This window comes from Pleurodeles waltl, chromosome 6 (assembly GCF_031143425.1).
Source record: "Pleurodeles waltl isolate 20211129_DDA chromosome 6, aPleWal1.hap1.20221129, whole genome shotgun sequence".
NCBI classification, from domain to species: domain Eukaryota; kingdom Metazoa; phylum Chordata; class Amphibia; order Caudata; family Salamandridae; genus Pleurodeles; species Pleurodeles waltl.
Window position 1 is genome coordinate 1486022227 of NC_090445.1, and position 22183 is coordinate 1486044409.

The 22183-nt window shown below is 43.2% G+C and overlaps 1 protein-coding gene across 1 annotated transcript in view; it reads left to right on the top strand.

Moving 5' to 3' along the window:
* PCDH15 (protocadherin related 15) overlaps positions 1 to 22183 on the top strand; it is a 2681631-nt gene that overhangs the window by 1889571 nt on the left and 769877 nt on the right. The window contains exon 19 of the mRNA XM_069240977.1: positions 21013 to 21318. Within this exon, the coding sequence (XP_069097078.1) occupies positions 21013 to 21318 (306 nt within the window). The remainder of the gene's footprint in view (positions 1 to 21012; positions 21319 to 22183) is intronic.

Consider the following 22183-nt stretch of genomic DNA (forward strand, 5'->3'; position numbering starts at 1 on the left):
ACAATAGAGTCCAGCACACATCAACCACCTGGGAAACAGAGGCAAAAAGTTAAGGGAGACCACGCCAAGGATGAAAAGTCTAACAATCAGAGAAAAGAAAAAGACTCACACAATGGCCTGGGTAGAGTGAAGCTATAGGGCAACCAAAAATTCAGCAACTCCAGAGTTGAAAATGATACTTAGGAGCCCAAGAGGTCATTATTGCTACTCACTAACACTTTCGGAAAGCTAAAGATAAACCCTTCAGAAACCCCTTCCACATGAATTGAAGAATGAATGATGTACGACATGACTCCAGAAATGCTCATTGGAAGGCAAAAGGCCTCCTACAACATGAAAAACTTGCCAGCATTAAAGGGTTAATAGCTAACAGAATTACATTGTCTAACTAAGTGGAGCATTACAACTGATGGACCTTTACCTTTCAACCTCTAAGCTGACAGGAATAACATAGCAAGAGTTCTATTTAGGGGAAAAGGAATTTTCAATGCAGGATGATGTAGTGGAAGACTGAATGAAGTTGTCACTGCCAGCTGGAGCAAGTTGAAAACCTATGGACATAGGCAGCACAACTAGGATCAATCACACAATCATCCACTTAAAGTTCCTTAGCACATGTCGGAGGGTTGGAATCAGGGGGCTTGTCTTCAGAAGATTTTTTGGCAAGGGTAAATAAACTAAAAACATCCACAGTCCATGCCCCCTCTATCTAGAATTTAAAACAAAACATTGGGAGGAGTGCCTACAAGGACATGAGGTTGGCCTCTTCAGAGAAACACAGCGCATAGGCCATGACAACTAGGGTGGCCCTTCAATGCCCTTCTGCCTGTTGATATTAAGCCAGGGCATGCATGTGTCTGTTTGAACCAATGCAGGATGGCCTGATATCAGAGGAGCAATTGTGAGAACATTTCATCCATTGACCACCACTTCCTCCTTCGGTAGGGCTGAGTAGCCTTCAACTGCTTGCATCAATCCTGCATTGATGATCCCCACAGGTAAGCCCCCAAACTTGCTGACTGGCTTTTGTGGCAAAGATCATCAAAGAATGTGATTGTCAACCAACCAACAAGATATGATTGTACTGCGCAAACAGAAACCAACCCAATCTACCGGATGCCAGATTCTGATCCTTAAGAAATCCTTCTCACATTTTGTAGGAGGTACCTAGATCCCACGCGAATCAACATACAGCTCTCTGGCCTACTTTTAATTAAGTTGGCTAATGTTCTCGCAGTGAAACTGACTGGGAAACCCTGTGCCCCCTGGTTTAACACCTTGCTGAAAGCCTTGAAAGTTACCTGCAAACAAGCTGAGTGACAGAGGCGGAAGGCTTATAAAGAGGAGGACAAGAACACTGTTAAGACAGCCTTAAGACAGTATACAAATAAATTGCTAAGGCTGAATATTTCAACAGTGCCATTTTAGCTGCACCTAACAGTGCAAAGAAAGTGTTCAGCATAATGTGCTAACTTTTTCAACCGGATTGCCTGAGCTATCCTATTCCTGCCTCTCACTGTGCTACAATGTGGCTAATTTTGAGGATAGGATTAATAAAATCATCACGGATATTGATAACTCGAACCAGACCTCCTTGGGATTTAGCACTTCCCATGTAAACAATGTAGGAAAGAGCACTTCATTCCGCTCTGAGTGTTTCTCCCCTGCAGCCATGTTAGATCACCTTGATTGCCCCTCATTGGATGAATTTAAACCCATAGTGCTATCTATATCCTCTGGTTCACCTGTTGATCCTTTGCCACACAGGATTTGGAAGGAGTTCACAAATTGAGACTCCCAGCGCTGTGGAAAATTTGCTGCCATTCCTTATGAACTGGCCTGGTTCCAGCAACATGGAAAAATGCTCTTATGACACCACTTCTAAAGAAAACATTGCTAGACCCAGCAGTCTTTAGTAATTATAGGCCTATTTCCCTTCTACTTTACCAAATGAAGATCCTGGAATGATGGGTCAGTAAGCTCCTCTCTGATGTTTTGGAAAGGAACTATATCCTAGGACAGGAACAGTTTGGTTTTCGACCTGGGCATGGGACTGAAACTACTTTTCTCACAGTTATGAATGAGCTCAGAATAAGGGTTGATAATGGTCAATAAGTGGTCTTGATTCTTTTAGATCTATCCACTGCATTTGATACCATAAATCACAATATGGTTCTAGCTAGGTTGAATATGATTGAAGAGAAGGGTACAGCCGCTAAATGGCTTCAGTCATGCTTGTCAGATAGACAGGAGGCAGTATCCCTCCTGCCGTCCTATCACATGTGGGTTCTCAAGGCTCCTCCATCAGCCCTATGCTTTTTATTTATGAGCCCACTAATCTCACGTATTAAATCTCATGGGTCAGTCTGGTGAATTACGCAGACAATAACCAATTGGTTATTTCTTTGGAGGGCACTCAAAGGTTATCACTTGAGGCCTTACATGCTTGTATAAAGGACATTGTGGGGTGGCTAAGAGCAAATGCTTTGAAGTTTAATGGGGACAAAACCGAGTTTCTTTGTTGCTCTGCAAATAAGTTTCCAGTCACATTGCCACTAACCTTTTGGCCTGCGACAACTGATGAGTCCCCAGTCGCGGCTGATGATGTGAAGAAGTGGGGGTGCTTTCTGATCAGAAGTTGACTTTTGAAATTCACATAAATAAGACTGGTGCACATGATTTTGTTTAATTTGTGCATAGTGCAAGATTCTCCACTTGCGGCTTTTCTCTTTTAAAGCGCTGGAAATCTGTAGTGTGATCCTGAGTAGGCTGGACTATTGTCATTCCTTCCTATTAGGTGCCCCTGATTACCTGCTTAACAGGCTCCATAGAGTCCAAACAGTGGTGTCCAAATTGGCCTTAGGTGAGTCCAGAAGATTAGCAACATATCTAGCCTTGAAAGACCTACATTGGCTCCCAGTAAGACAGAACTGTGTTCAAATCCTTATTTATTGTCCATAAATCTTTGCATACACATGATCCAGTCCCTCTACAAAAGAAAATACATTGGTACTCCCCCAGTAGGAATCTATGGTGTGCCAATTTGAATCTGGTTCGAGCGACTAAATTAAGGAAGTCCAGAACTGGAGTTTGTGCTTTCATGATTAAAGCAGCTTCACTGTGGAACCATCTTCCAGATACCCTGAGACTCTTACCTGATCTGATGCACTTTCAAAAGGCGCTAAGACCAGGCTATTCCCCCGAGGCTATTTCGGGAGGACGGCCCCTCTGTGCTGTGGCAATTGGTGGTTGTAACTACTTTACAGCTTTGGCAGTTGCTGGTGGTAACTACTGTGCAGCTTTTGGGATATTGTTATCTTTCTCGCAGATCCTGTCCCTATGTTAGCGCCAGGATGCTTGCTAGGTGACAGTTGTGCTTTACTAATTAAATTAGGAGTTAAGTGCCACAGAGTCAGTTTCTGTGAAGGGGTACTCTGCTTGCTAGAACCTCTGTTGGTCCTGAAAGAATACCCAAGGGTGGATTGTCGGCATTTAACTTATTGTGGATCTTCCAAGGCCTCATATCCATTTTTTAAAGCTTTGCAGTCGGCCCATGTGGACTTTGAAGGGTAGCTGGTTCTTCCAAGGATGTTGATTTTAGTCTTTGACTGTCCATATAATGGAGAAGTACCCTTTTCTTTCATCAGCAAGCAGGTGTTGCACTTCTCTGATGTAGAGCCATTTTTGTCATTCTGCATCCTTGGATTGGCATGTGAGGTCCAAATTCATGTCAGCCCCATGTGTGGGGATCTTTGGGGTGCTTGCAGGACTCCTGTTGGAATCACAGTTGTCCGCCTGCAAATAGTATCCCACATCATTTGCAGTGCTAAATTTGTAAAAGAGAGTGCCCATGCCCGAAACTCTGCTCAGTAACCTGAGACTGGTGCAATTAAACTTGGCGATCCCAATACCAGGCCTGCTACGCCCTAAATGTACTTTATACTTATTAATTCACTACCGGGCATAATCTGCTCCTTTTATATTACTCTTGCAGGTTTCTGCTTTCTCCCTTTGTGAAGATTTTTCTTTCATTATTTTTTCTTCGTTTTTTTGTGTGTGTTTTCCCTGTTTTCTCTCAATAAACGTTTTATGCCGAAAAATATGTACCGGAAACCCCAAAAATGAGTTCCCCGACGCCGCCACCGTCACCACCTGTTTAAGGAACTTTGTCAACCCTGAAACCGTCCTTAATAGGAGAATACATAGGAACAGTACAGTTTACTATAGTATTAACACGAGCCACGCTATGCATTGCACGAAGTGCCCTTCTTGAATGCGTTAGAAACTCAGCAGATCCCAAAAGTGCAATATCACAGAAGGAATCCTGATCCGTCTCTTATTTCAATAGTAAAATGCCTCGTAGCAGACGGAAACCGCAGTACATAATGGGTACACAGCCTAGAGCTTGTTTACAAGATGGCCTCAGTTCAATTCATTATGTCAGCTGATAATGTATTACTGAACCGTTGAATCTTAAAAGGGTTTATATTTAGTGCGATCATCAGAGACTATTTGCACAAACAGCAACGCTAACAGAGTTTAGTGCATTTTCATTCAATTAGCGTTTTAACAAATCACAGACCAGCATCTAGAATGCAGTTCACGCTGGTGTTTAGGGAATGTGATCGCGATCGGGACATAAAAGCAATATTTCATATTCTGACATATAATAAATTATTAGGTTGCCCGTGTACTCGGCAACAGCATTTTCAAATTTTAAGAAAGAGGTTCCACCTTTTTTAATGATCGTTCTGGAAGTCATATATTAATATGTTGGCCAGGAGCTTGCTACACAATGGACTAATATGGAATCAAATGAAACTATTGCATCAAGAAGGCGTGTATCAGTGATGTATTTTAAGTGGCATTATCAATGTAATATTATACATTTATTATTATACGTTTTTGATTATGCCATTTTATTTGTCTAGGTCATATGATATTATGGTAGCCGGAAGGTCACATTTTGAATGTCTTTCTGTAGTTCTATAATTTTTGTAGCAGAAACGGAGCTGGATTTTTGCAAGCTACTTTTTTTTTTTTTTTTTAATATATTGCCTCAAGAAAGCAATTGCAACACCTGCCCAAAAGCCAACATTGATTTCCTGTCCTATAAGAACATTCACAGCTCTAAAAAAAATTTGGAACACAGTAACACATGCCTACAAATATGTAGTACGATTCTAAAGAACAACAGCGTGTAAAGGAACACAGACCAAAAATAGCAGCACTCACTTTTGTATAGTCTGGTCTCAGAAAAGCAAGTTTTATGTTATCAGAAAAAGCACAATGTGCCTAAGGAGTTGTATTAAAATCAGCGAGAATGTTTGCAGCCGATAAGACCTTTCTCAAATATGACCTTTAACAACCAAATACAGAGGCCCATATTTATGGATGGTTAGCGTTGCTTTAGCGCCATTTATTTTGATGCTAAAGCAGCGCTACCCTAACTTCATATTTAAAGTTTGACGCTAGACCCGTCTAGTGTCAAAATATTGGAGTTAGCGCCATGTTTAGGATGCGCAAACCCACCTTGTGTCAATGAGATGCAAGGTAGGCGTTCCCGTCCTAAACACAACGCTAACCCCCTATCGCCATATTCACCTCCTGGTGAGAAATAACGTGCCAGGAGGATGCAGACCTAAATAATGGCCCTAAGACCGCTTAGCGCCATTATTTAACATCCGGGTCAGTCCAGGCGTTAGAGTGCAGGTAGGCCCATTTCCATGGTGGAACACCATGGAATGGGCACAAAGATGCCCTCCCCAAACCCCAGCAAAACTACCACCCACTCCACAGGGACACTACAGGAGGAGGGAGCCCATCCCAGGTCAATTGCAGGTCAAAGTTTGTGTATGTGTGTGGTTTGCCATTGGGGGCCCCTTACATGGGGCCCCCTGCCTGGCACTGGGTATGTAGGGCATACCCAGGGGACACTGGTCCCCTGTGGTGGGCATTGGCGTGTTGGGCATGATTCCTGTCTAAACTTAGAAAAGAGTAATTTTTGGGCTGCTTGTACGTCAGAAAATGACACTAGACTGGCTAGCGGCAGAGTTTTTGCCGCTAACCAGGCTAACGTCATTTCTGACCCACTGGCGCCATTCCATCTAATGCCATCCCCCCCAGCTAGCGTTTTTTTTTTTACGCTAGCCATTCCTTAGTGCATCATGCGTCATTTTATAAATATGGTGCACGGATGGAGCTAGGAAATGGCATAGCTCGTGTTAAGAAAAATTACTCAGAACTGCGTGAGCCATTTTTAGAGTACTATGAACGCTTCTATATTTCAATAGCTGAGGTGCCCTATGAAGAAATGGGGGTCTGTGCATATGCTGTTGCAGAAACTGTTACTAAGGTTAAAAAATAGTGATATTAATGTGGTGGAAGTGCCGGTAATCAAGTAATCAACATGTGAGTGACACCACGAAAAGACCATTATGTGTTCAAGAAAATATGTCACTTGCCTTCATTGTTCTGTGCAAACCTCTACTAGTGTCCACAGGAACATGTTTACTAAGTGCGTGTTTTAAGAATTCTAGAAGTCTTTAATTAATGTAAGCAGCATGTAAGATTACAATATAGGCCGCAGGGGGGAACACTCTAGTGGTGGACAACTCCGAGGGGTTGGGAAACAGCCTGATATTGTGTAAATAAAGGGCAGCTTGTTTCCTGACTTTTATATTACCTAACCAATTCGCACACTCACAGTTTGAGGCACATAAATGTATTAAATGGACTGAAAGGAGCAGCAAGGGTTCCATGCAGAACTAATGTAAGCAGGAAAAAAGCCCTCACAAGCCGATTGGTTAGTAAAATACAACCATAACTGTAATGCAGAGGGTCATCCACTCATGTGGGCTCCAGTAATGCTGCACTATTAATAGGTATTCAAACAAGCATTGGCAATGCCAATAAGTCTGCTCTGAAAGAATGTTGCACAGCAATGTGAAGCATTACAACCAAGTAGCATATACTGTATATGGAAAAGTATTTGGGTGGAAGTTAAGAACTATAGAATATTGGTGTAGATTAAAAGATCAGGTGACAGTTGCACTTTTAAACCAAACCTAAAAATCGATGTAGTTTTATGATTGCTGTGTTTCTGTGTTGCTGCCAGAGGGAAAAAAACATAAATTATCTAGTTATCTAAGACACTTCAATAGCATTATAATGTCAAGTGTGCGCCCCTTAAATTTCAAGCTCAGGCAGCTGGATAAATTAACAAAATTTTCACAGCTGTGTGACAGGCAAGCACTTTTTTTGTGGAAGTACAGAATGTCTGCCAAATTAACATGAACTCCTGCTCCCAACATGTGGGCGGAGGCAAATCCTTCTCCTGGTGATTGCCATATAATTTCCTGGCATCATCTGTGCTGCCAAGCCGGACCATAAAAATCAATTGTGGTATGAAAGTAGCTAGTTAGAAGTGACATGGACAAGTTTTTATGCACACTGTTGGACACAACTAGCACTTTGTGTCTGGTGCAGAAACATGAAGACAAACAGGAAGGAAAGAGCCTTTTTATTGCAGTTACTCTGGCATGGAGAATGAAGATCTCTGTATGTATGCATTTTGTTTCTATGAAATTCTTTACAGCATCAAAGTATTGGTAGCACATACCTGCGATGTCTCATTAACGACAGAAATAGGGCACATCTTTCAATGTAATGACAGCAAGGCCCTCATGTCATTTGAAAGATGTGGCTCCAAACTTTCTCCAGAATGAGTTCATTCATCCACTCGTCATAAGGAAGACATATCATGAGGAACCAAGCACTACTTTTACATGTTGTCATGACACCAGGACCAGTTAGCAGAGAAATGTCTTGTATTTTCAGTACCCCTCTGTTAGAAATGGGGTCTTTGGTTGACAGTCAGGTTACCCCCTGTTCACGCAAGTACCCTCACTCTAGTCAGGGTAAAAGAGAATCACCCTCAGCTAACCCCTGCTTACCCCCTTGGTAGCTTGGCAGAGCAGTAAGCTTAACTTCAGAGTGCTAGGTGTAAAGTATTTGTACCAACACACACAATAACTTAATGAAAACACAACAAAATGACACAACACAGGTTTAGAAAAATAGGAAATATTTATCTAAACAAAACGTCAAAAATCCACAATACACAAGTCAAGTTATCAATAAAAATGCAAATGAGTCTTTAAGTAGTTTTAAACACACACTAACACTGCTAGCGTGAAAATGTACCTGGTGCGCGTCAAAAATAACCCCGCACGGGCGGGTGTGCATCAAAAATAACTCTGCATGGCGGTACGTGAGTCGGAAATCCAGCCGCACGATGATCCGAAAACCCCGCAGCGCAAGTTGTGATCTCCCAGCCTCCGTCAGCGATGCTGCACAACGTTTCTCCTGCTCCGTGCGTCGATTCTTCAGTCGCATTTCCTGCGAGCGTCGTTTCTCAGCTGCGGAGCCGGCAGCGCGTCGTTTTTTCAGCCGCAGATCGGATTTGCGTCAATCTTTTTCCTTGTCTTTAGGCTGCCAGCTTCTCCTTTCAGGGTCCCAGGAACTAGATGGGCACCACAGGGTAGAGTAGGAGTCTCTCCAGAGACTCCAGGTGCTGGCACAGAGAAGTCTTTGGTGTCCCTGAGACTTCAAACAACAGGAGGCAAGCTCTAGATCAAGACCTTGGAGATTTCTTCTCAAGATGGAAGGCACACAGAGTCCAGTCTTTGCCCTCTTACTCTGGCAGAAGCAGCAACTGCAGGCTAGCTCCACAAAGCACAGTCACAGGCAGGGCAGCTCTTCATTTCAGCTATTCAGCTCTTCTCCAGGCAGAGGTTCCTCTTGGTTCCAGAAGTGTTTCTAAAGTCTGTGGCTTTGGGTGCCCTTTTTATACCCAATTTCTCTTTTGAAGTACGCCTACTTCAAAGTAAAGTCTCTTTGGAATGTGAAATCCTGCCTGGCCCAGGCCAGGCCCCAGACACTCACCAGGGAGTTGGAGACAGCATTGTGTGAGGGCAGGCACAGCCCTTTCAGGTGTGAGTGACCACTCTTCCCCTCCCTCCTAGCACAGATGGCTCATCAGGATATGCAGGCTACACCCCAGCTCCCTTTGTGTCACTGTCTAGTGTGAGGTGCAACCAGCCCAACTGTCAAACTGACCTAGACAGGGAATCCACAACAGGCAGAGTCACAGAAATGGTATAAGCAAGAAAATGCTAACTTTCTAAAAGTGGCATTTTCAAACACACAATCTTAAAATCAACTTTACTAAAGGATGTATTTTTAAATTGTGAGCTCAGAGACCCCAAACTCCCCATGTCCATCCGCTCCCAAAGGGAATCTACACTTTAATCAGATTCAAAGGTAGCCCCCATGTTAACCTATGAGAGGGACAGGCCTTGCAACAGTGAAAAACGAATTTAGCAATACGTCACTGTCAGGACATATAAAACACATTACTATATGTCCTACCTTAACCACACACTGCACTCTGCCCTTGGGGCTACCTAGTGCCTCAGGGGTGTCTGACATGTAAGAAAAGGGAAGGTTTAGGCCAGGCAAGTGGGCACACTTGCCAAGTCGAATTTACAGCTAAAACTGCACACATATATACTTTGTACACAAAAAAAAACATAGCATTAAATAAACCATGTATGCTAATCACCCGAGCACAGTATGCTATATATTACCATTGCTCAGGGGTCAGGGGATTACTTTGTGCACTCAACAATGATGAAGAGCATATACATGTGAAATTTAAATATTAAATATTATGACCTACTTTTTTAATGAACCTTGTTTTTTTTGTTGGGTGTCATTAGGACTACGAGGACCATGGGTGACTGATATACAACTTGAGTCATCAAATTAAATTTTTGTTTGAAAAGGTCAGTCGGTGATTTATTTTGTGGTTACCACAGGGGACTGATTCAGATAATGCCAAATATTATCATAGCTGTGTTTTAAAAGGCAGCTTAGTATTGAAGACAGCAGAGCTAATAATGGAGAAGTGAATTGCATGGATATCTTTTACAGCCTAAAAATTATTTCAACATCTGTAGCATATCAATTAAATATAATAACCCAAAAGGGAAACCATAGAAATCTATGACATCATCTGCATCATCTGCACAAGTTATGTGGAGTACTTACCTGGACATAAATTAGTTTTTATATCTACCCCTGAGTTTCCTTTCTTCTTTAATGCTTCCTTGTAGCATACACATAGTGCTAAAATGTTCAGTGGGCACACTTATACAAAACAGTAATGTTTTCAGATGCATGAATCAGCACCTTCTAAACACAAAGAATATCACCCAATAAATCAGATGTTACACTCAATCTGTTAACAGTCTATATAGAAAGAGCCACACCTTGTGAAAGCCCACATAGGTCATTTGATAGCTGATAAGTAGTGACAAAGTAGATCTCTAGGAAAAATCTAAACATTTTCAATTATCCAGGTTGTCTCAAGACACTTTTTCTGTTTCTATCATCTCTTTTAAGGCTTCCTTCATTTATTTGCGTCTCTCTTTTTGTGTTTTCCAGCTTTAACTGAAATTAACATAGTGTTCCTGAAGAAAGTATGAGAGACAAGCCAAAAAGAAAGGGAAAAATACAAAAGGGGCACGGATATGTGATGCCGCTACTTAAACTTCAGTTTTCAGCTTAAAATTGTGTCTATAACCCATGTGAAAGCCAGTTTAGACTAGATTGACTCATCATGATGAGATCACCAAACAGACTCTTGCTTGTACTGAAAAGCAGCCCAGAAACGGTTTAGAAATAAAGAAAAATAGAAAAAAGCAAATATAGTTTAAGAGAAATAGTGACAAGAATGCTCACAAGTCCTGTTGCTCTTTTATGGAACATTCAATTATCATCATTCTCTCAGAGTTCAGGGTTGCTTGGATGTCCAGAAGATTAATTTAAGGCTGGTTCAATGTCTCAGAACTCCAGGTGTGACTAGTTTATAGGTTACGTTGGACCAGGTAAAGTCATAAGTTCAGGCCAACCATGATGAAGCATGGACCGGAAGCATGGACAAAGTTTGGGCCATTGAACAAAGAACCTTAAATCTAGGTTTGCAGAGCAATGCAAGATCTCATGTTGAGGTGTTTCGCACAGTAGGGGCTCTGAGCAGTGTGGGTCTTTGATGCAGAGTCCTGTGTTGTCGTTGAGGATGCTGTCAAAAAGGAGCTTGTGAGGCAAAGTCCAGCATCAAGGGTACATTATGCACCTACTGATTTTAGGAAGCTGTGAGGCTGCGATTCAAAGTCATGCGTCATCTTGGATTACACCGTCAAAGAGGGGCTTGCGAAGTGAAGGCCTGCATCAAGGATGCATTGTGCAGCAGCAGTTCGGATTAAACTGCTGACTGTGATGGATGGTCCTGCATCTGTTCTGTTGTGGTTGCGAGGGGATGCGTTGTGCTGCATTAGTTCTGCTCACAGGACCACACCTAGAATGGCAGAGCATCTTCAGGGCCACTTCCAAGATTCCAGGCATGAGGTGGCACCACTTGAGGGGCAAGACTCACAACAGACAGGGTTCAGGGTTTGGATTCAGGGTGGCTGGAGCCTCTTCTGCCTCTGAGGCTCTGATCATGAGTCCAACCAAATAGCTGCTGGAGTCACTGTAATGTTCCTGGGTTCAACATGCAGGTCCAGTCTTTTTCACTCAGACTGCAGGGCAGCAGAGTGACAGGACAATAGATTAGCAATCCTTCTTGCTGCAGAGCAGCACAAGGTTCTGGAGGTTTCCACCCCAAGAGGTGTTTGGAATTTCCTGCCTCGCTGCCCTGGCTAGTGTCAAACCTTTGTGGGTGTGGTCGGGCAAACTCTTTATGTTGTGCAAGCGTGGTAGATAACAGCTTCTCCCTCTCTTCAAGTCAGTAATAGACTATCTTGCCAACAGCTACCCCCTTTGCCCTAAATGTCAGGGTGCAATACACAGCAGCAGTTATGCCTGATATTCATGCCTGGCACTAGCCCATGGTTAGGTATGACTCCATACCTCTTCCGATCTGAAAAAAGTTCTCAGGGGCATCTTTAACTCTTGAACTGCATCAGTTGGTCTGTGCTCTGAACTGCAAACAACAACAACCTTCCATCCCCTAAGCAGAGCTTATGTGCCCACCCTGGAGGTGTGGCCAAGGAAATGAGCAGCCCTTCTTCTGTGGTCACTTCAGGCCAGTTCGGGAGAGAGCTCCTGTCCCACAGGGATGGGTGCTTGGCTGATAAGGTGGATGAATGAAGGCCTTGCCCAGGTGTCAGCTAACAAATACCTGTGACAGGGTAGGCACCTTTGAAGATTCTTAAGTTCCTGGGCACAGAGGAACGTGGCCACATGGCTGACCAAGATGGCAGCTGTCAGAGTCACCAGATCCTCAGGGTCTGCACATGTTCCCAACACGTCCACCACTGAACAGCTCCAAGACTCTGATAGATGAATCACAGAGGGTAAGAGAGTTCAAGAGGGGAAGAGGGTATTAGGAAGGGGACAGCTGGGAAGGAGACCTGTGGGAAGCAAAAGATTAAACAACACAACATCAGATACAAAACCACATTTAGATTCATAAAAAACTCTCAGTTGAATCTAGGGTTCAATGATACTTGGAACATGAAATACTACTCTATTGAGTCCTGAGTTCTATGACAATCGGAACATGAAATAACACTCAGTTGAGCCTAGAGTTCAGTGATGCTCAGAACATGAAATGACACTCTGTTGAGTCTAGTGTTCAGTGATACTTGAAACATGAAATAACACTCTTTTGAATCTAGAGTTCAGTGATACTCGGAACATGAAGTAACACACTGTTGAGTCTAGAGTTCAGTGATGCTCGGAACATGAAATAACACTCTGTTGAGTCTAAAGTTCAGTGATTCTTGAAACATGAAATAACACACTGTTAAGTCTAGAGTTCAGTGATACTCGGAACATGAAATGATACCACAAACTAAGGAAACATGAATGGCCTAGAACTAGATTCTAATTAGACCTTACTAAATCTAGGTACCTGGAAAAGAATCAAAATGGTTAGTACAGTGTTTCATATGGAATCTTCATGAATTGAAAACATACTGTTCTAGGAATACAAGAACCTTCCAGAACAATGTCCCAGAACAAACATGGCCTCATTACATGAGGATAAGGCTCTCCAAAACATTCCTTAGAAAATAATAGGAATTTTACCAAAAGACCCTACATGCACATAGAATATAACGTCCAGAATTATATCACATTAGATCTTTAGGATGACAGAACACAAATTGCGCACATCGCGGATTTCCACAAGAGTTTTGTAAATGTCATGAAATAGTTGCGCACTATGAATAACATGAATTAAGCACAGGAAACAAATCGCGCGTCTTACCGATTTGAAGGCAACTTTGTAAATGCCAGGAAAATGGTTGCGCACACTGAATATCTTGATATATACACGAGTAAAGAATTGCTCATCTTGCCGATTCGAATGCAACCTTGTAAATGTCAGAAAATGGTTGCGCACACTGAATATCTTGATATATACACGAGTAAAGAATTGCTCATCTTGCCGATTCGAATGCAACCTTGTAAATGTCAGAAAATGGTTGCGCACACTGAATATCTTGATTTATACACGAGTAAAGAATTGTGCATCTTGCTGATTCGAATGCAACCTTGTAAATGTCAGAAAATGGTTGCGCACAATGAATAACATGAATTTCACACAAGAAATGAATCGTGCATCTTGCCGATCCGAAGGCCACCGTGTGAATGTCAGGAAATGATAACACACCATGAATATCAAGGTTTAAAAAACACGAGTAAAGAATCGCACGTTTTGCCGATTCAAATGTCACCATATGAATGCCTGAAAATGGTAACGCACATTGAATATCAAGGGTTAAAGCACAAGGAAAGAATCGCGCGTCTTGCCGATTCGAATGCCACCATGTAACTGCCAAGGAATGGTAGCGTACAATGAATATCAAGGGTTAAATCACAAGAAAACGAATCACGCATCTTGCCGATTCGAAGGCCACCATGTAACTGTCAAGAAATGGTAGCGCACAATGAATAACATGAATTAAGCACGAGGAAAGAATCGCGCATCTTGCCGATTCGAATAACAGCATGCAAATGCCAAGAAACGCCCAAGCGCACATTCACACGCGCAAGAGTAATTTGTTTATCATGCAAGAATTAGGCCCAAGAATTTGAGCGTCCTTGATAACGGGGTCGGGGGCCCAGCCCAACCTCCGTCTTACCGCCCTGATTAAGGATCACCAATGTATAATGAAGGTCAGAGGACCGGAAGATCAAAGTAGGCCACCTGAACAGGAGCTCAGGAAGTTGCTGGTGCTCTGCACCGGGACCTCTGAATAGTGAGCATGTGGAGCTGGGCTGGCTCCCTTTTATAGAGTCTTAGCCCAACCCACAAACCACACCCAGGCATGCTGCAGAGGAAGTTTCTAGAAGGCCCTGGAAAGGGACCACACCCTGACACACTTTGAATGCCTGCAGAAATACATTACAAATGAACAGTATTTTTAAGCACCTTAAAGTCTTCAGAATTAAACTCTGCAATGCAAAAGGTTAAACAACAGCATATCTACATAATGCATGAATTATGTTAGCTTGAAATTGCTAGGTTTTTGCATTCTCGTCGCCCGTAGAGCGCGCATTGCCCAGATGTTGACAGCAGCCTAGCACAGAGCTCTAGAAGGTGAGAAAGATCTGGCCAGGTGAAATCCCATCCCCCACCCCCACACTAATGTGGGAAATAGTGAGAGTCCCTCTTGTGTAACCTAGGGGTCACCCGGTGCTGCATGGATCAGCCGCTCTGAGGCACACCATCCTCGCGACCTTGACGGGAGTGCTGCCTCGAGACCTGCCAGCAACAGGGGTTAATGGAGACCTTGAGGCTAGCTCCCTTAACTCGCCTTCTGAGATGGGCAGATACTAAGGCCCATATTAATAGTTTTTTTGCACCGCAATTGCGTCATTTGTTGCCGCAAAAGCGGCACAAACTTACAAAGTACAATTATATTTTGTAGGTTTGCGCTGCTTTTGCATAAAAAAATTGTGAAAATGCGGCAAAAAAAAAAAGTATAAATATGGGCGCAAGTGCGATAATGTGGAATCAGTGACCCATATCTATGATATTTTTGGCATGTGCATTTCGTCCAAGGGACGTGAGAGACTTGCTTTTGCTGCTGGAGACAAAGCGCTGTGGCATTGAGCCATGTGATGTGCAATGAGATGTTCATGGAGGAGTAATCCAGTCCACCTCAACTTCAACAAGACCCCACCAGCTGCCACCAACACCTCAGACTCATCACCCCCCAACCACACCAACCTCCTGCTCTCCTGGACACACGTCAATGACGCTGACACCATCAAAGTAATGAACATCATTCATTCTGGCTCTCCTTCTGACCCCTGCCCGCACTACATCTACAACAGAGCGAGCTCCATCATCGCCCCCCAACTCCGTATGATCATCAATAGCTTCTTCGAGACCACCATCTTCCCGGAAAGCTGGAAGCACGCAGAGATCAATGCCTTACTAAAGAAACCCCAGGCAGACCCTAAGGACCTCAAAAACTACTGGCCCATCTCCCTGCTTCTGTTCCCGGCAAAGGTACTCGAGAAGATCGTCAACAGGCAACTGTCCCACCACCTGGAGGAAAACAACACACTGGACCCGTCCCAATCCGGCTTTCGCAGCAGTCACAGCACCGAGACCACCCTCATCGCTGCCACCGATGACATCCGAACCCTCTTGACAAATACGAAACAGCAGCCCTCATCCTCCTGGACCTCCCGGCCATCTTCGTCACCATCTGCCCCCACACCCTGTGCACACGGCTCCACGACGCAGGGATCCGCGACAAGGCCCTGGACTGGATCACCTCCTTCCTCTCCGACAGAACACAGAGAGTCCACCTCCCTCCATTCCTATCTGAAGCCACCAAGACCATCTGCGGTGTACCACAGGGCTCCACCTTCAGCCTGACACTCTTCAACGTCTACATGGCACCGCTCGCCAAAATCATCCGATCTCACAACCTCAACATCATCTCTTTTGCCGACGACAGCTAGCTGATCCTCTCCCTCACCAAGGACCCCGCCACCCTCAAAACCAACCTCCATGAGGACATGAAGGCCGTCGCCAACACGATGAAGAACAGTCGACTAAAACTAAACTCAGATAAGACAGAGGTCCTCATCCTCTGCCCCACCCTCTCCACTTGGGACACCTCCTGGTGGCTGCCCTCGCTGGGAGCCGCACCAACATCCGCCAACCATGCCCGCAACCTGGGTTTCATCCTTGACTCATCGCTCTCCAGAACCCAACATGTGAATGCCGTCTCATCCTCCTGCTTCAACACCCTCCGCATTCTCCACAAAATCTACAGGTGGATCCCTACCAAAAACCACAAGAACGGTTACCCAGGCCGTTGTCAGCAGCAGACTGGACTACGGCAACACTGTCTATGCGGGAACCACAGCAGCTCTCCAGAAAAGACTGCAATGGATACAGAACGCCTCCTCACGCCTCATCCTCAACATCCCCCACCACAGCCACATCACAGCCCACCTGAGAGACCTACACTGGCTTCCTGTCAACACAAGGATCACATTCAAACTCCTAACCCACACCAACAAAGCACTCCACAACGCTGGACCAGCATACCTCAACGATCGTCTCATCTTCTACACCCTGAACCGTCAGCTCCGCTCTGCCGACCTCACCCTCGCCACTGTCCCACGCATCCACAGACAACAACCGGCGGCAGATCTTTCTCCTACCTCGCGGCCAAGACCTGCAATACCCTCCCCATTCACCTATGGCAGACCAAGGACCTACTGACCTTCAGGAGACTCCTCAAGACCTGGCTGTTCGAGCAGTAACAGTACCTCCCCCCCTCCTCAAGCGCCTTGAGACCCTCACGGGTGAGTAGCGTGGTCTACAAATGACTGAGTGATTGATTGAACTTCTCATCGGTGATACCTGACCTAGCATACTCCTTACCTATTAGACAGCTTGCTTCGAATCGCTGACATGCTCGTTATTTCAAGAGGGGCCAGTGAGTTTGTTTTTGTCTAATTGTATGGAGATCCATGTGCCATCTTTTGGCCCAATGGGCTTCCACCCTATACCTTTGCATCACTTCAGTGTGTTTATTTCTGGTGATTTCTGATGTATGCTGGGCCGGGAAAAATAACTAACTCTTCATAAAGATGGGAAAAGCACTCTGTAAACATTAGCACACTTTCAAATTTATCCAGGCAAGAACAAGGTATTGCTAATAGTTGAGACAGACTAATTTGTCAAAAAAACTATTCCTGTAGAGTCAAAGTTGTAATTTTTATTTTGCTCTTCACAAGTATACATAGAATATAGACACAGCCAGTGTATTTCATCCCATGAACAGCTTGACTTCTTCAGGGCTGGTAAAAAAAACACATAAAAGGCAATCATTTTATGACACAATACTATACAACAAACACAAGAATGATTTTGCTCTTCACAAGTATACCGAGAACTTAGACCCAGCCAATGCATTTCATCCCATGATCCGCTTGATGTCCTCTGGGCTGGTAAAAAAAAACATAAAAGACAATCATTTTATGACTCAATCCTATACAAGAAACACACAAGTGATTTTCAAACGTCCTAAAATCACTTATGTTTAAAAAGACTAAACTTACATAGCACTTATGTTTAAAAAGATTATACTTACACAACGTTAGCTGAAAAATCTTAGAAAATCCATCTGTCTTAGGAAATTAAAACACAATTGAGTTCAGTCCCAATTATACACAGCATACACTGAAATGAAGTTACTTTCTCATTTGTTACTTAATTTGCATTCAATTGACATAGGAACCCCTTGTAGTAGTGACCAACATGATCTATTCATCCAATCATTTCCATTTTCTCAGCATCTCCCATTGTGAAATCAACATACACATTCATTTAATTATTCCTCACTTACAGGGCCTGAGACTTTTAGATTCCTACTTAGGTAGGAGTAAAAAACATATTAACTTTGTTGTAACATGGACACAGTTGTATGCATTTCCATTTTGAAAGCAATCAATATATACATTTAGAATAGAATACAAAGAACTAACAATATAACTTTGTCTTTTGGCATGTTACATTCTCAGTCTTATTAACCCTCATTCTTCAGCACATTCAACAACTCTAGAGGGCTGGATGACGTGTACATCTTACCACATAATTGTGTTACCAAAATGTGTATTTATATTTCAATGGCTTTTCGCCTCAAAGATTATGATTGTTGAAAGAGTCCCCTAAATAGAAATTGTCATATTCCTAAAAACACACACACACATATATCTGTAATGTTATGGCATTATAAATATAAAATGTGTACATTATTATTTTTAGTTATTTCAAGGCTTTCATAGCCCTGTATGGCATGATAAAATGCCCCGGGAGGTGTTCCATGGGTAGAGCTTGGGCGTTCCACACACTCACCCAAGGATTTTGCTGCATTCCCAGATTTACCATTACTGTTAGACTGTGGTATCGGGGTAAAAATGCTATGCCTTCCCAAGTGAGGCATAACAAGGAAAAATGTATTTGTTTCTGTTTGTTATTTCCTTTTTCTCTATGTGATGCATTCTACAGCACACATAGAAAGAGGAAAATGCATCTGAAGATTGTTTTGTGCAGGAAGGTATCCCTTTCTGCACAAAAACAATTCTGTCTGCACTCTAGGCACCCCTGCACCATGACGTAACACCTGAATTGGAGCTAGGAGGCTAAAAGTGCGCTAGCTCAAGGAAAGAAGAGGAAAGCACCGAATAATTTTAAATATGGTGCATTCCCACCCTTTCATGCAGCACAGGAGGTGGCTTGCCAAGCGTCACTGCATGAAATTTCAATACTTCTACCCCCATAATAACCTAAAGCCAGCCTCGAGGACCTCAGGTCTGCAGGCATGACCAAAATTAACTTTTCCAGGAGTAACAGAAAAGTGGCCACGAATTAGGACAAGGTGCAGAGGTTTACTCAGAGTGGCCTCACTTTTTGCTGCTCTGAAAACTGACCATGACCTTGCAATAATGGTACTGAGCAATAGGGAGTCCCTTTAAGGTGCAACTTTCACCTTTGCTCTGCTGAAGGGTTGTGAGAAATAAAACAGTTATCAATTCTAGAGACATGGCAGCAAAGCTATCTCAGTACCACAGAAACGTAGCTGCTACATACACCAGCTTTAGCCTGCTCTCAACTTTTGGCACCAACAGCTTGGGCGAGAGCTTGAAAATGATGTACTGAACTTAAGCTTTAGGCTCGGACCTTTCCCTGTTGTAGAATTTTGTCTTGCCAAAAGTAGACAAAGGCCCTGATTACCATCTTGCGGATGGGAGTACTCCATCACAAATTTGACTGATGTCCTGTCCACTGTATTACAACCCCAATCTAGCTCATGGAGATTGCAATACGGTGGACGGGATATTCGTCATGTTTGAGACGGAGTATTCCATCCACCAAGATCACAATCAGACCCAACGTCAGAAGGCAAAATCTTTGATATGATTTGTAGTCGACCTCTGATTCATAGCCAGCAGCCAGTAATTATACCTAGAATTCAGTTAACCATAAAGTATTATTTTTCAGCACCCTATACCTTAACCTCAAAAAAAATAAAAAATAAACATTTTTGGTACCCCTTATCTGACTTTAACTATGTTGGTGTATTTTTACTTAATATATGGTTGTGTATTTTACTGAATTGGTTTGGAATTTTTTGTGTCGTGTCTTTTGACTTTATAGTTATGGTTACTGCTTCAACGTTTCCTCTGGGACAAACCAGTTGCCATATCTAACATGGACCGAGCAGAGTTTCACGGAGACTTGTGTTTATTCCCAACCCCAGTAATTTTTTTATTTGCTAAGGGTTCCCCCTTATAAAATGTTCAACCCACTTTATGACACACTGGGCCATATTTATACTTTCTGACGCAAAACTGCGCTAACGCAGTTTTGCGTCAAAAAAATTAGCGCCGGCTAACGCCATTCTGAAGCGCCATGCGGGCGCCGTATTTATTCAATGACGTTAGCCGGCGTTAGCCGCCGGCGCTGCCTGGTGTGCGTGGAAAAAAATGACGTACACCAGGCAGCGCCGGCGTAGGGGAATATGGATCTTGGGCGCTAAAAAATGGGGCAAGTCAGGCTGAGGCAAAATTATCGCCTCAACCCGATTTGCGCCATTTATTTCGACTCCCAACCCCCATTAAAATGACTCCTGTCTTAGCAAAGACAGGAGTCATGCCCCCTTGCCCAATGGCCATGCCCAGGGGACTTCTGTCCCCTGGGCATGGTCATTGGGCATAGTGGCATGTAGGGGGGAACAAATCAGGCCCCCCTATGCCACAAAAAAATAAAAAAAAAATACTTACCTGAACTTACCTTAATGTCCCTGGGATGGGTCCCTCCATCCATGGGTGTCCTCCTGGGGTGGGCAAGGGTGACAGGGGGGGTCCCTGGGGGCATGGGAGGGCACCTCTGGGCTCCTTCCGAGCCCACAGGTCCCTTAACGCCTGCCTTGTCCAGGCACTAAAAAACGGCGCAAAAGCGGCTGGACGTCATTTTTTTTGACACGCCCACTCCCAGGCGCGAATTTTGCCCGGGAGTGTAAATACGGCGCACATGCCTCGGAGTCACTTTTTTAGACGGGAACGCCTACCTTGCATATCATTAACGCAAAGTAGGTGTCCACGCTAAAAAATGACGCAAACTCCATGGACTTTGGCGCTAGACGCGTCTAACGCCAAAGTATAAATATGGAGTTAGTTTTGAGTCGGAATTGCGTAAAAAAAAACGACGCAATTCCGGCGCAAACAGAGTATAAATATGCCCCACTGTATTTAATAAACAGCATGTTAAATGCTCTTCCTTGCCTTTTCCTAATTTAAGATGTGTTCAAAGAGCTATGTCTTTGCTTCTTCACTAGACAGTAATACAACCCATTGCTTTTTGCTAATATTGACAGTATATTTTGGGTTTGTGTTTTCCTTTAGGCTACAGACGCTGATGCCGGAGTCAATGGGCAGGTTCGGTACAGCCTAAGAAATCTGAATAATATTTTTCGTATCACTTCCAATGGAAGTATTTATACTTCAGTTAAACTGGACCGGGAAACAAGGGATGTTTATGAACTTATTGTAGATGCAACAGATGGAGGAGTCGACCCCCGAAGTTCGGCAATAACCCTATCAATCAACGTCCTGGACATCGATGACAACAGTCCAGTTTTCACCAATGCTTCATATGCAGTGACGGTGCCCGAAAATGTATCACCTGGAACAATCTTTTTACGAGTTGAGGTGAGGTATACTTTGCACTGTGCTGCACTGCCCCTTTTTGGCAGTACTTCATATTTAAAAATGTGGCAAAAAAAAAGAAAGCAATTTTTGTATATAATTCTCTCATGAAGGAATGGTATTTTTGTCTAGTAGTTACCTTTACAGAGTTTTGTGTAAACATATTTTGTGTATAATTCTCAATTTTTTTTTTTTTTTTTGCCTCATGTTAGTTGTCTTGTGTAAAAACCGTCCAATCCTAATTACACTTTAAGGAAGGATATTTCACTGTGACTAAAACTACCAACCTTCTGACATAGGATAAATTGACACAGTAGTTGACAGATCAACATATCTGTGCTGGATAAGCTGCCATCCATGTGGTTTATATGGTGCATATTCTAGAGCATGACCCATACCGTCAAGTCGGTGTTCTTTCACGCATTATATGATCATCATATCGGAATTATAAAAAATCTATTGCATTTGAATGTCAAAATAAAATCTGGACTGTACTCGCAGAAAAGATTAATTCACTATAGATTCTTCAAAAAGATCTCTTTGGATATTATGAAAAATCTGTTTGGCCATAGGAGATATAGGTTACCATTTGAATTTTATTAATGTTGTTTTATCTATCAAAAGCATCTATAAAAAGGGGAATCTGGGCGCCTTTGTAATAGCACATAATGTTTTGTATATGTATAATACATAAAATACCCTTTCAGAAATATTCACGATATTTTTAAATAAGGCATTGTCAGCACAAATTGGAGAAATGTCCCCTCCCTTCCTAGGTGGAATTGGGCCTGCTGGGGCACTGTGGAATTGGATCTGCTGGGGGAAGTCCCACCCTCCATTGCAATTATTTGGAATAATGCCAAAAAGG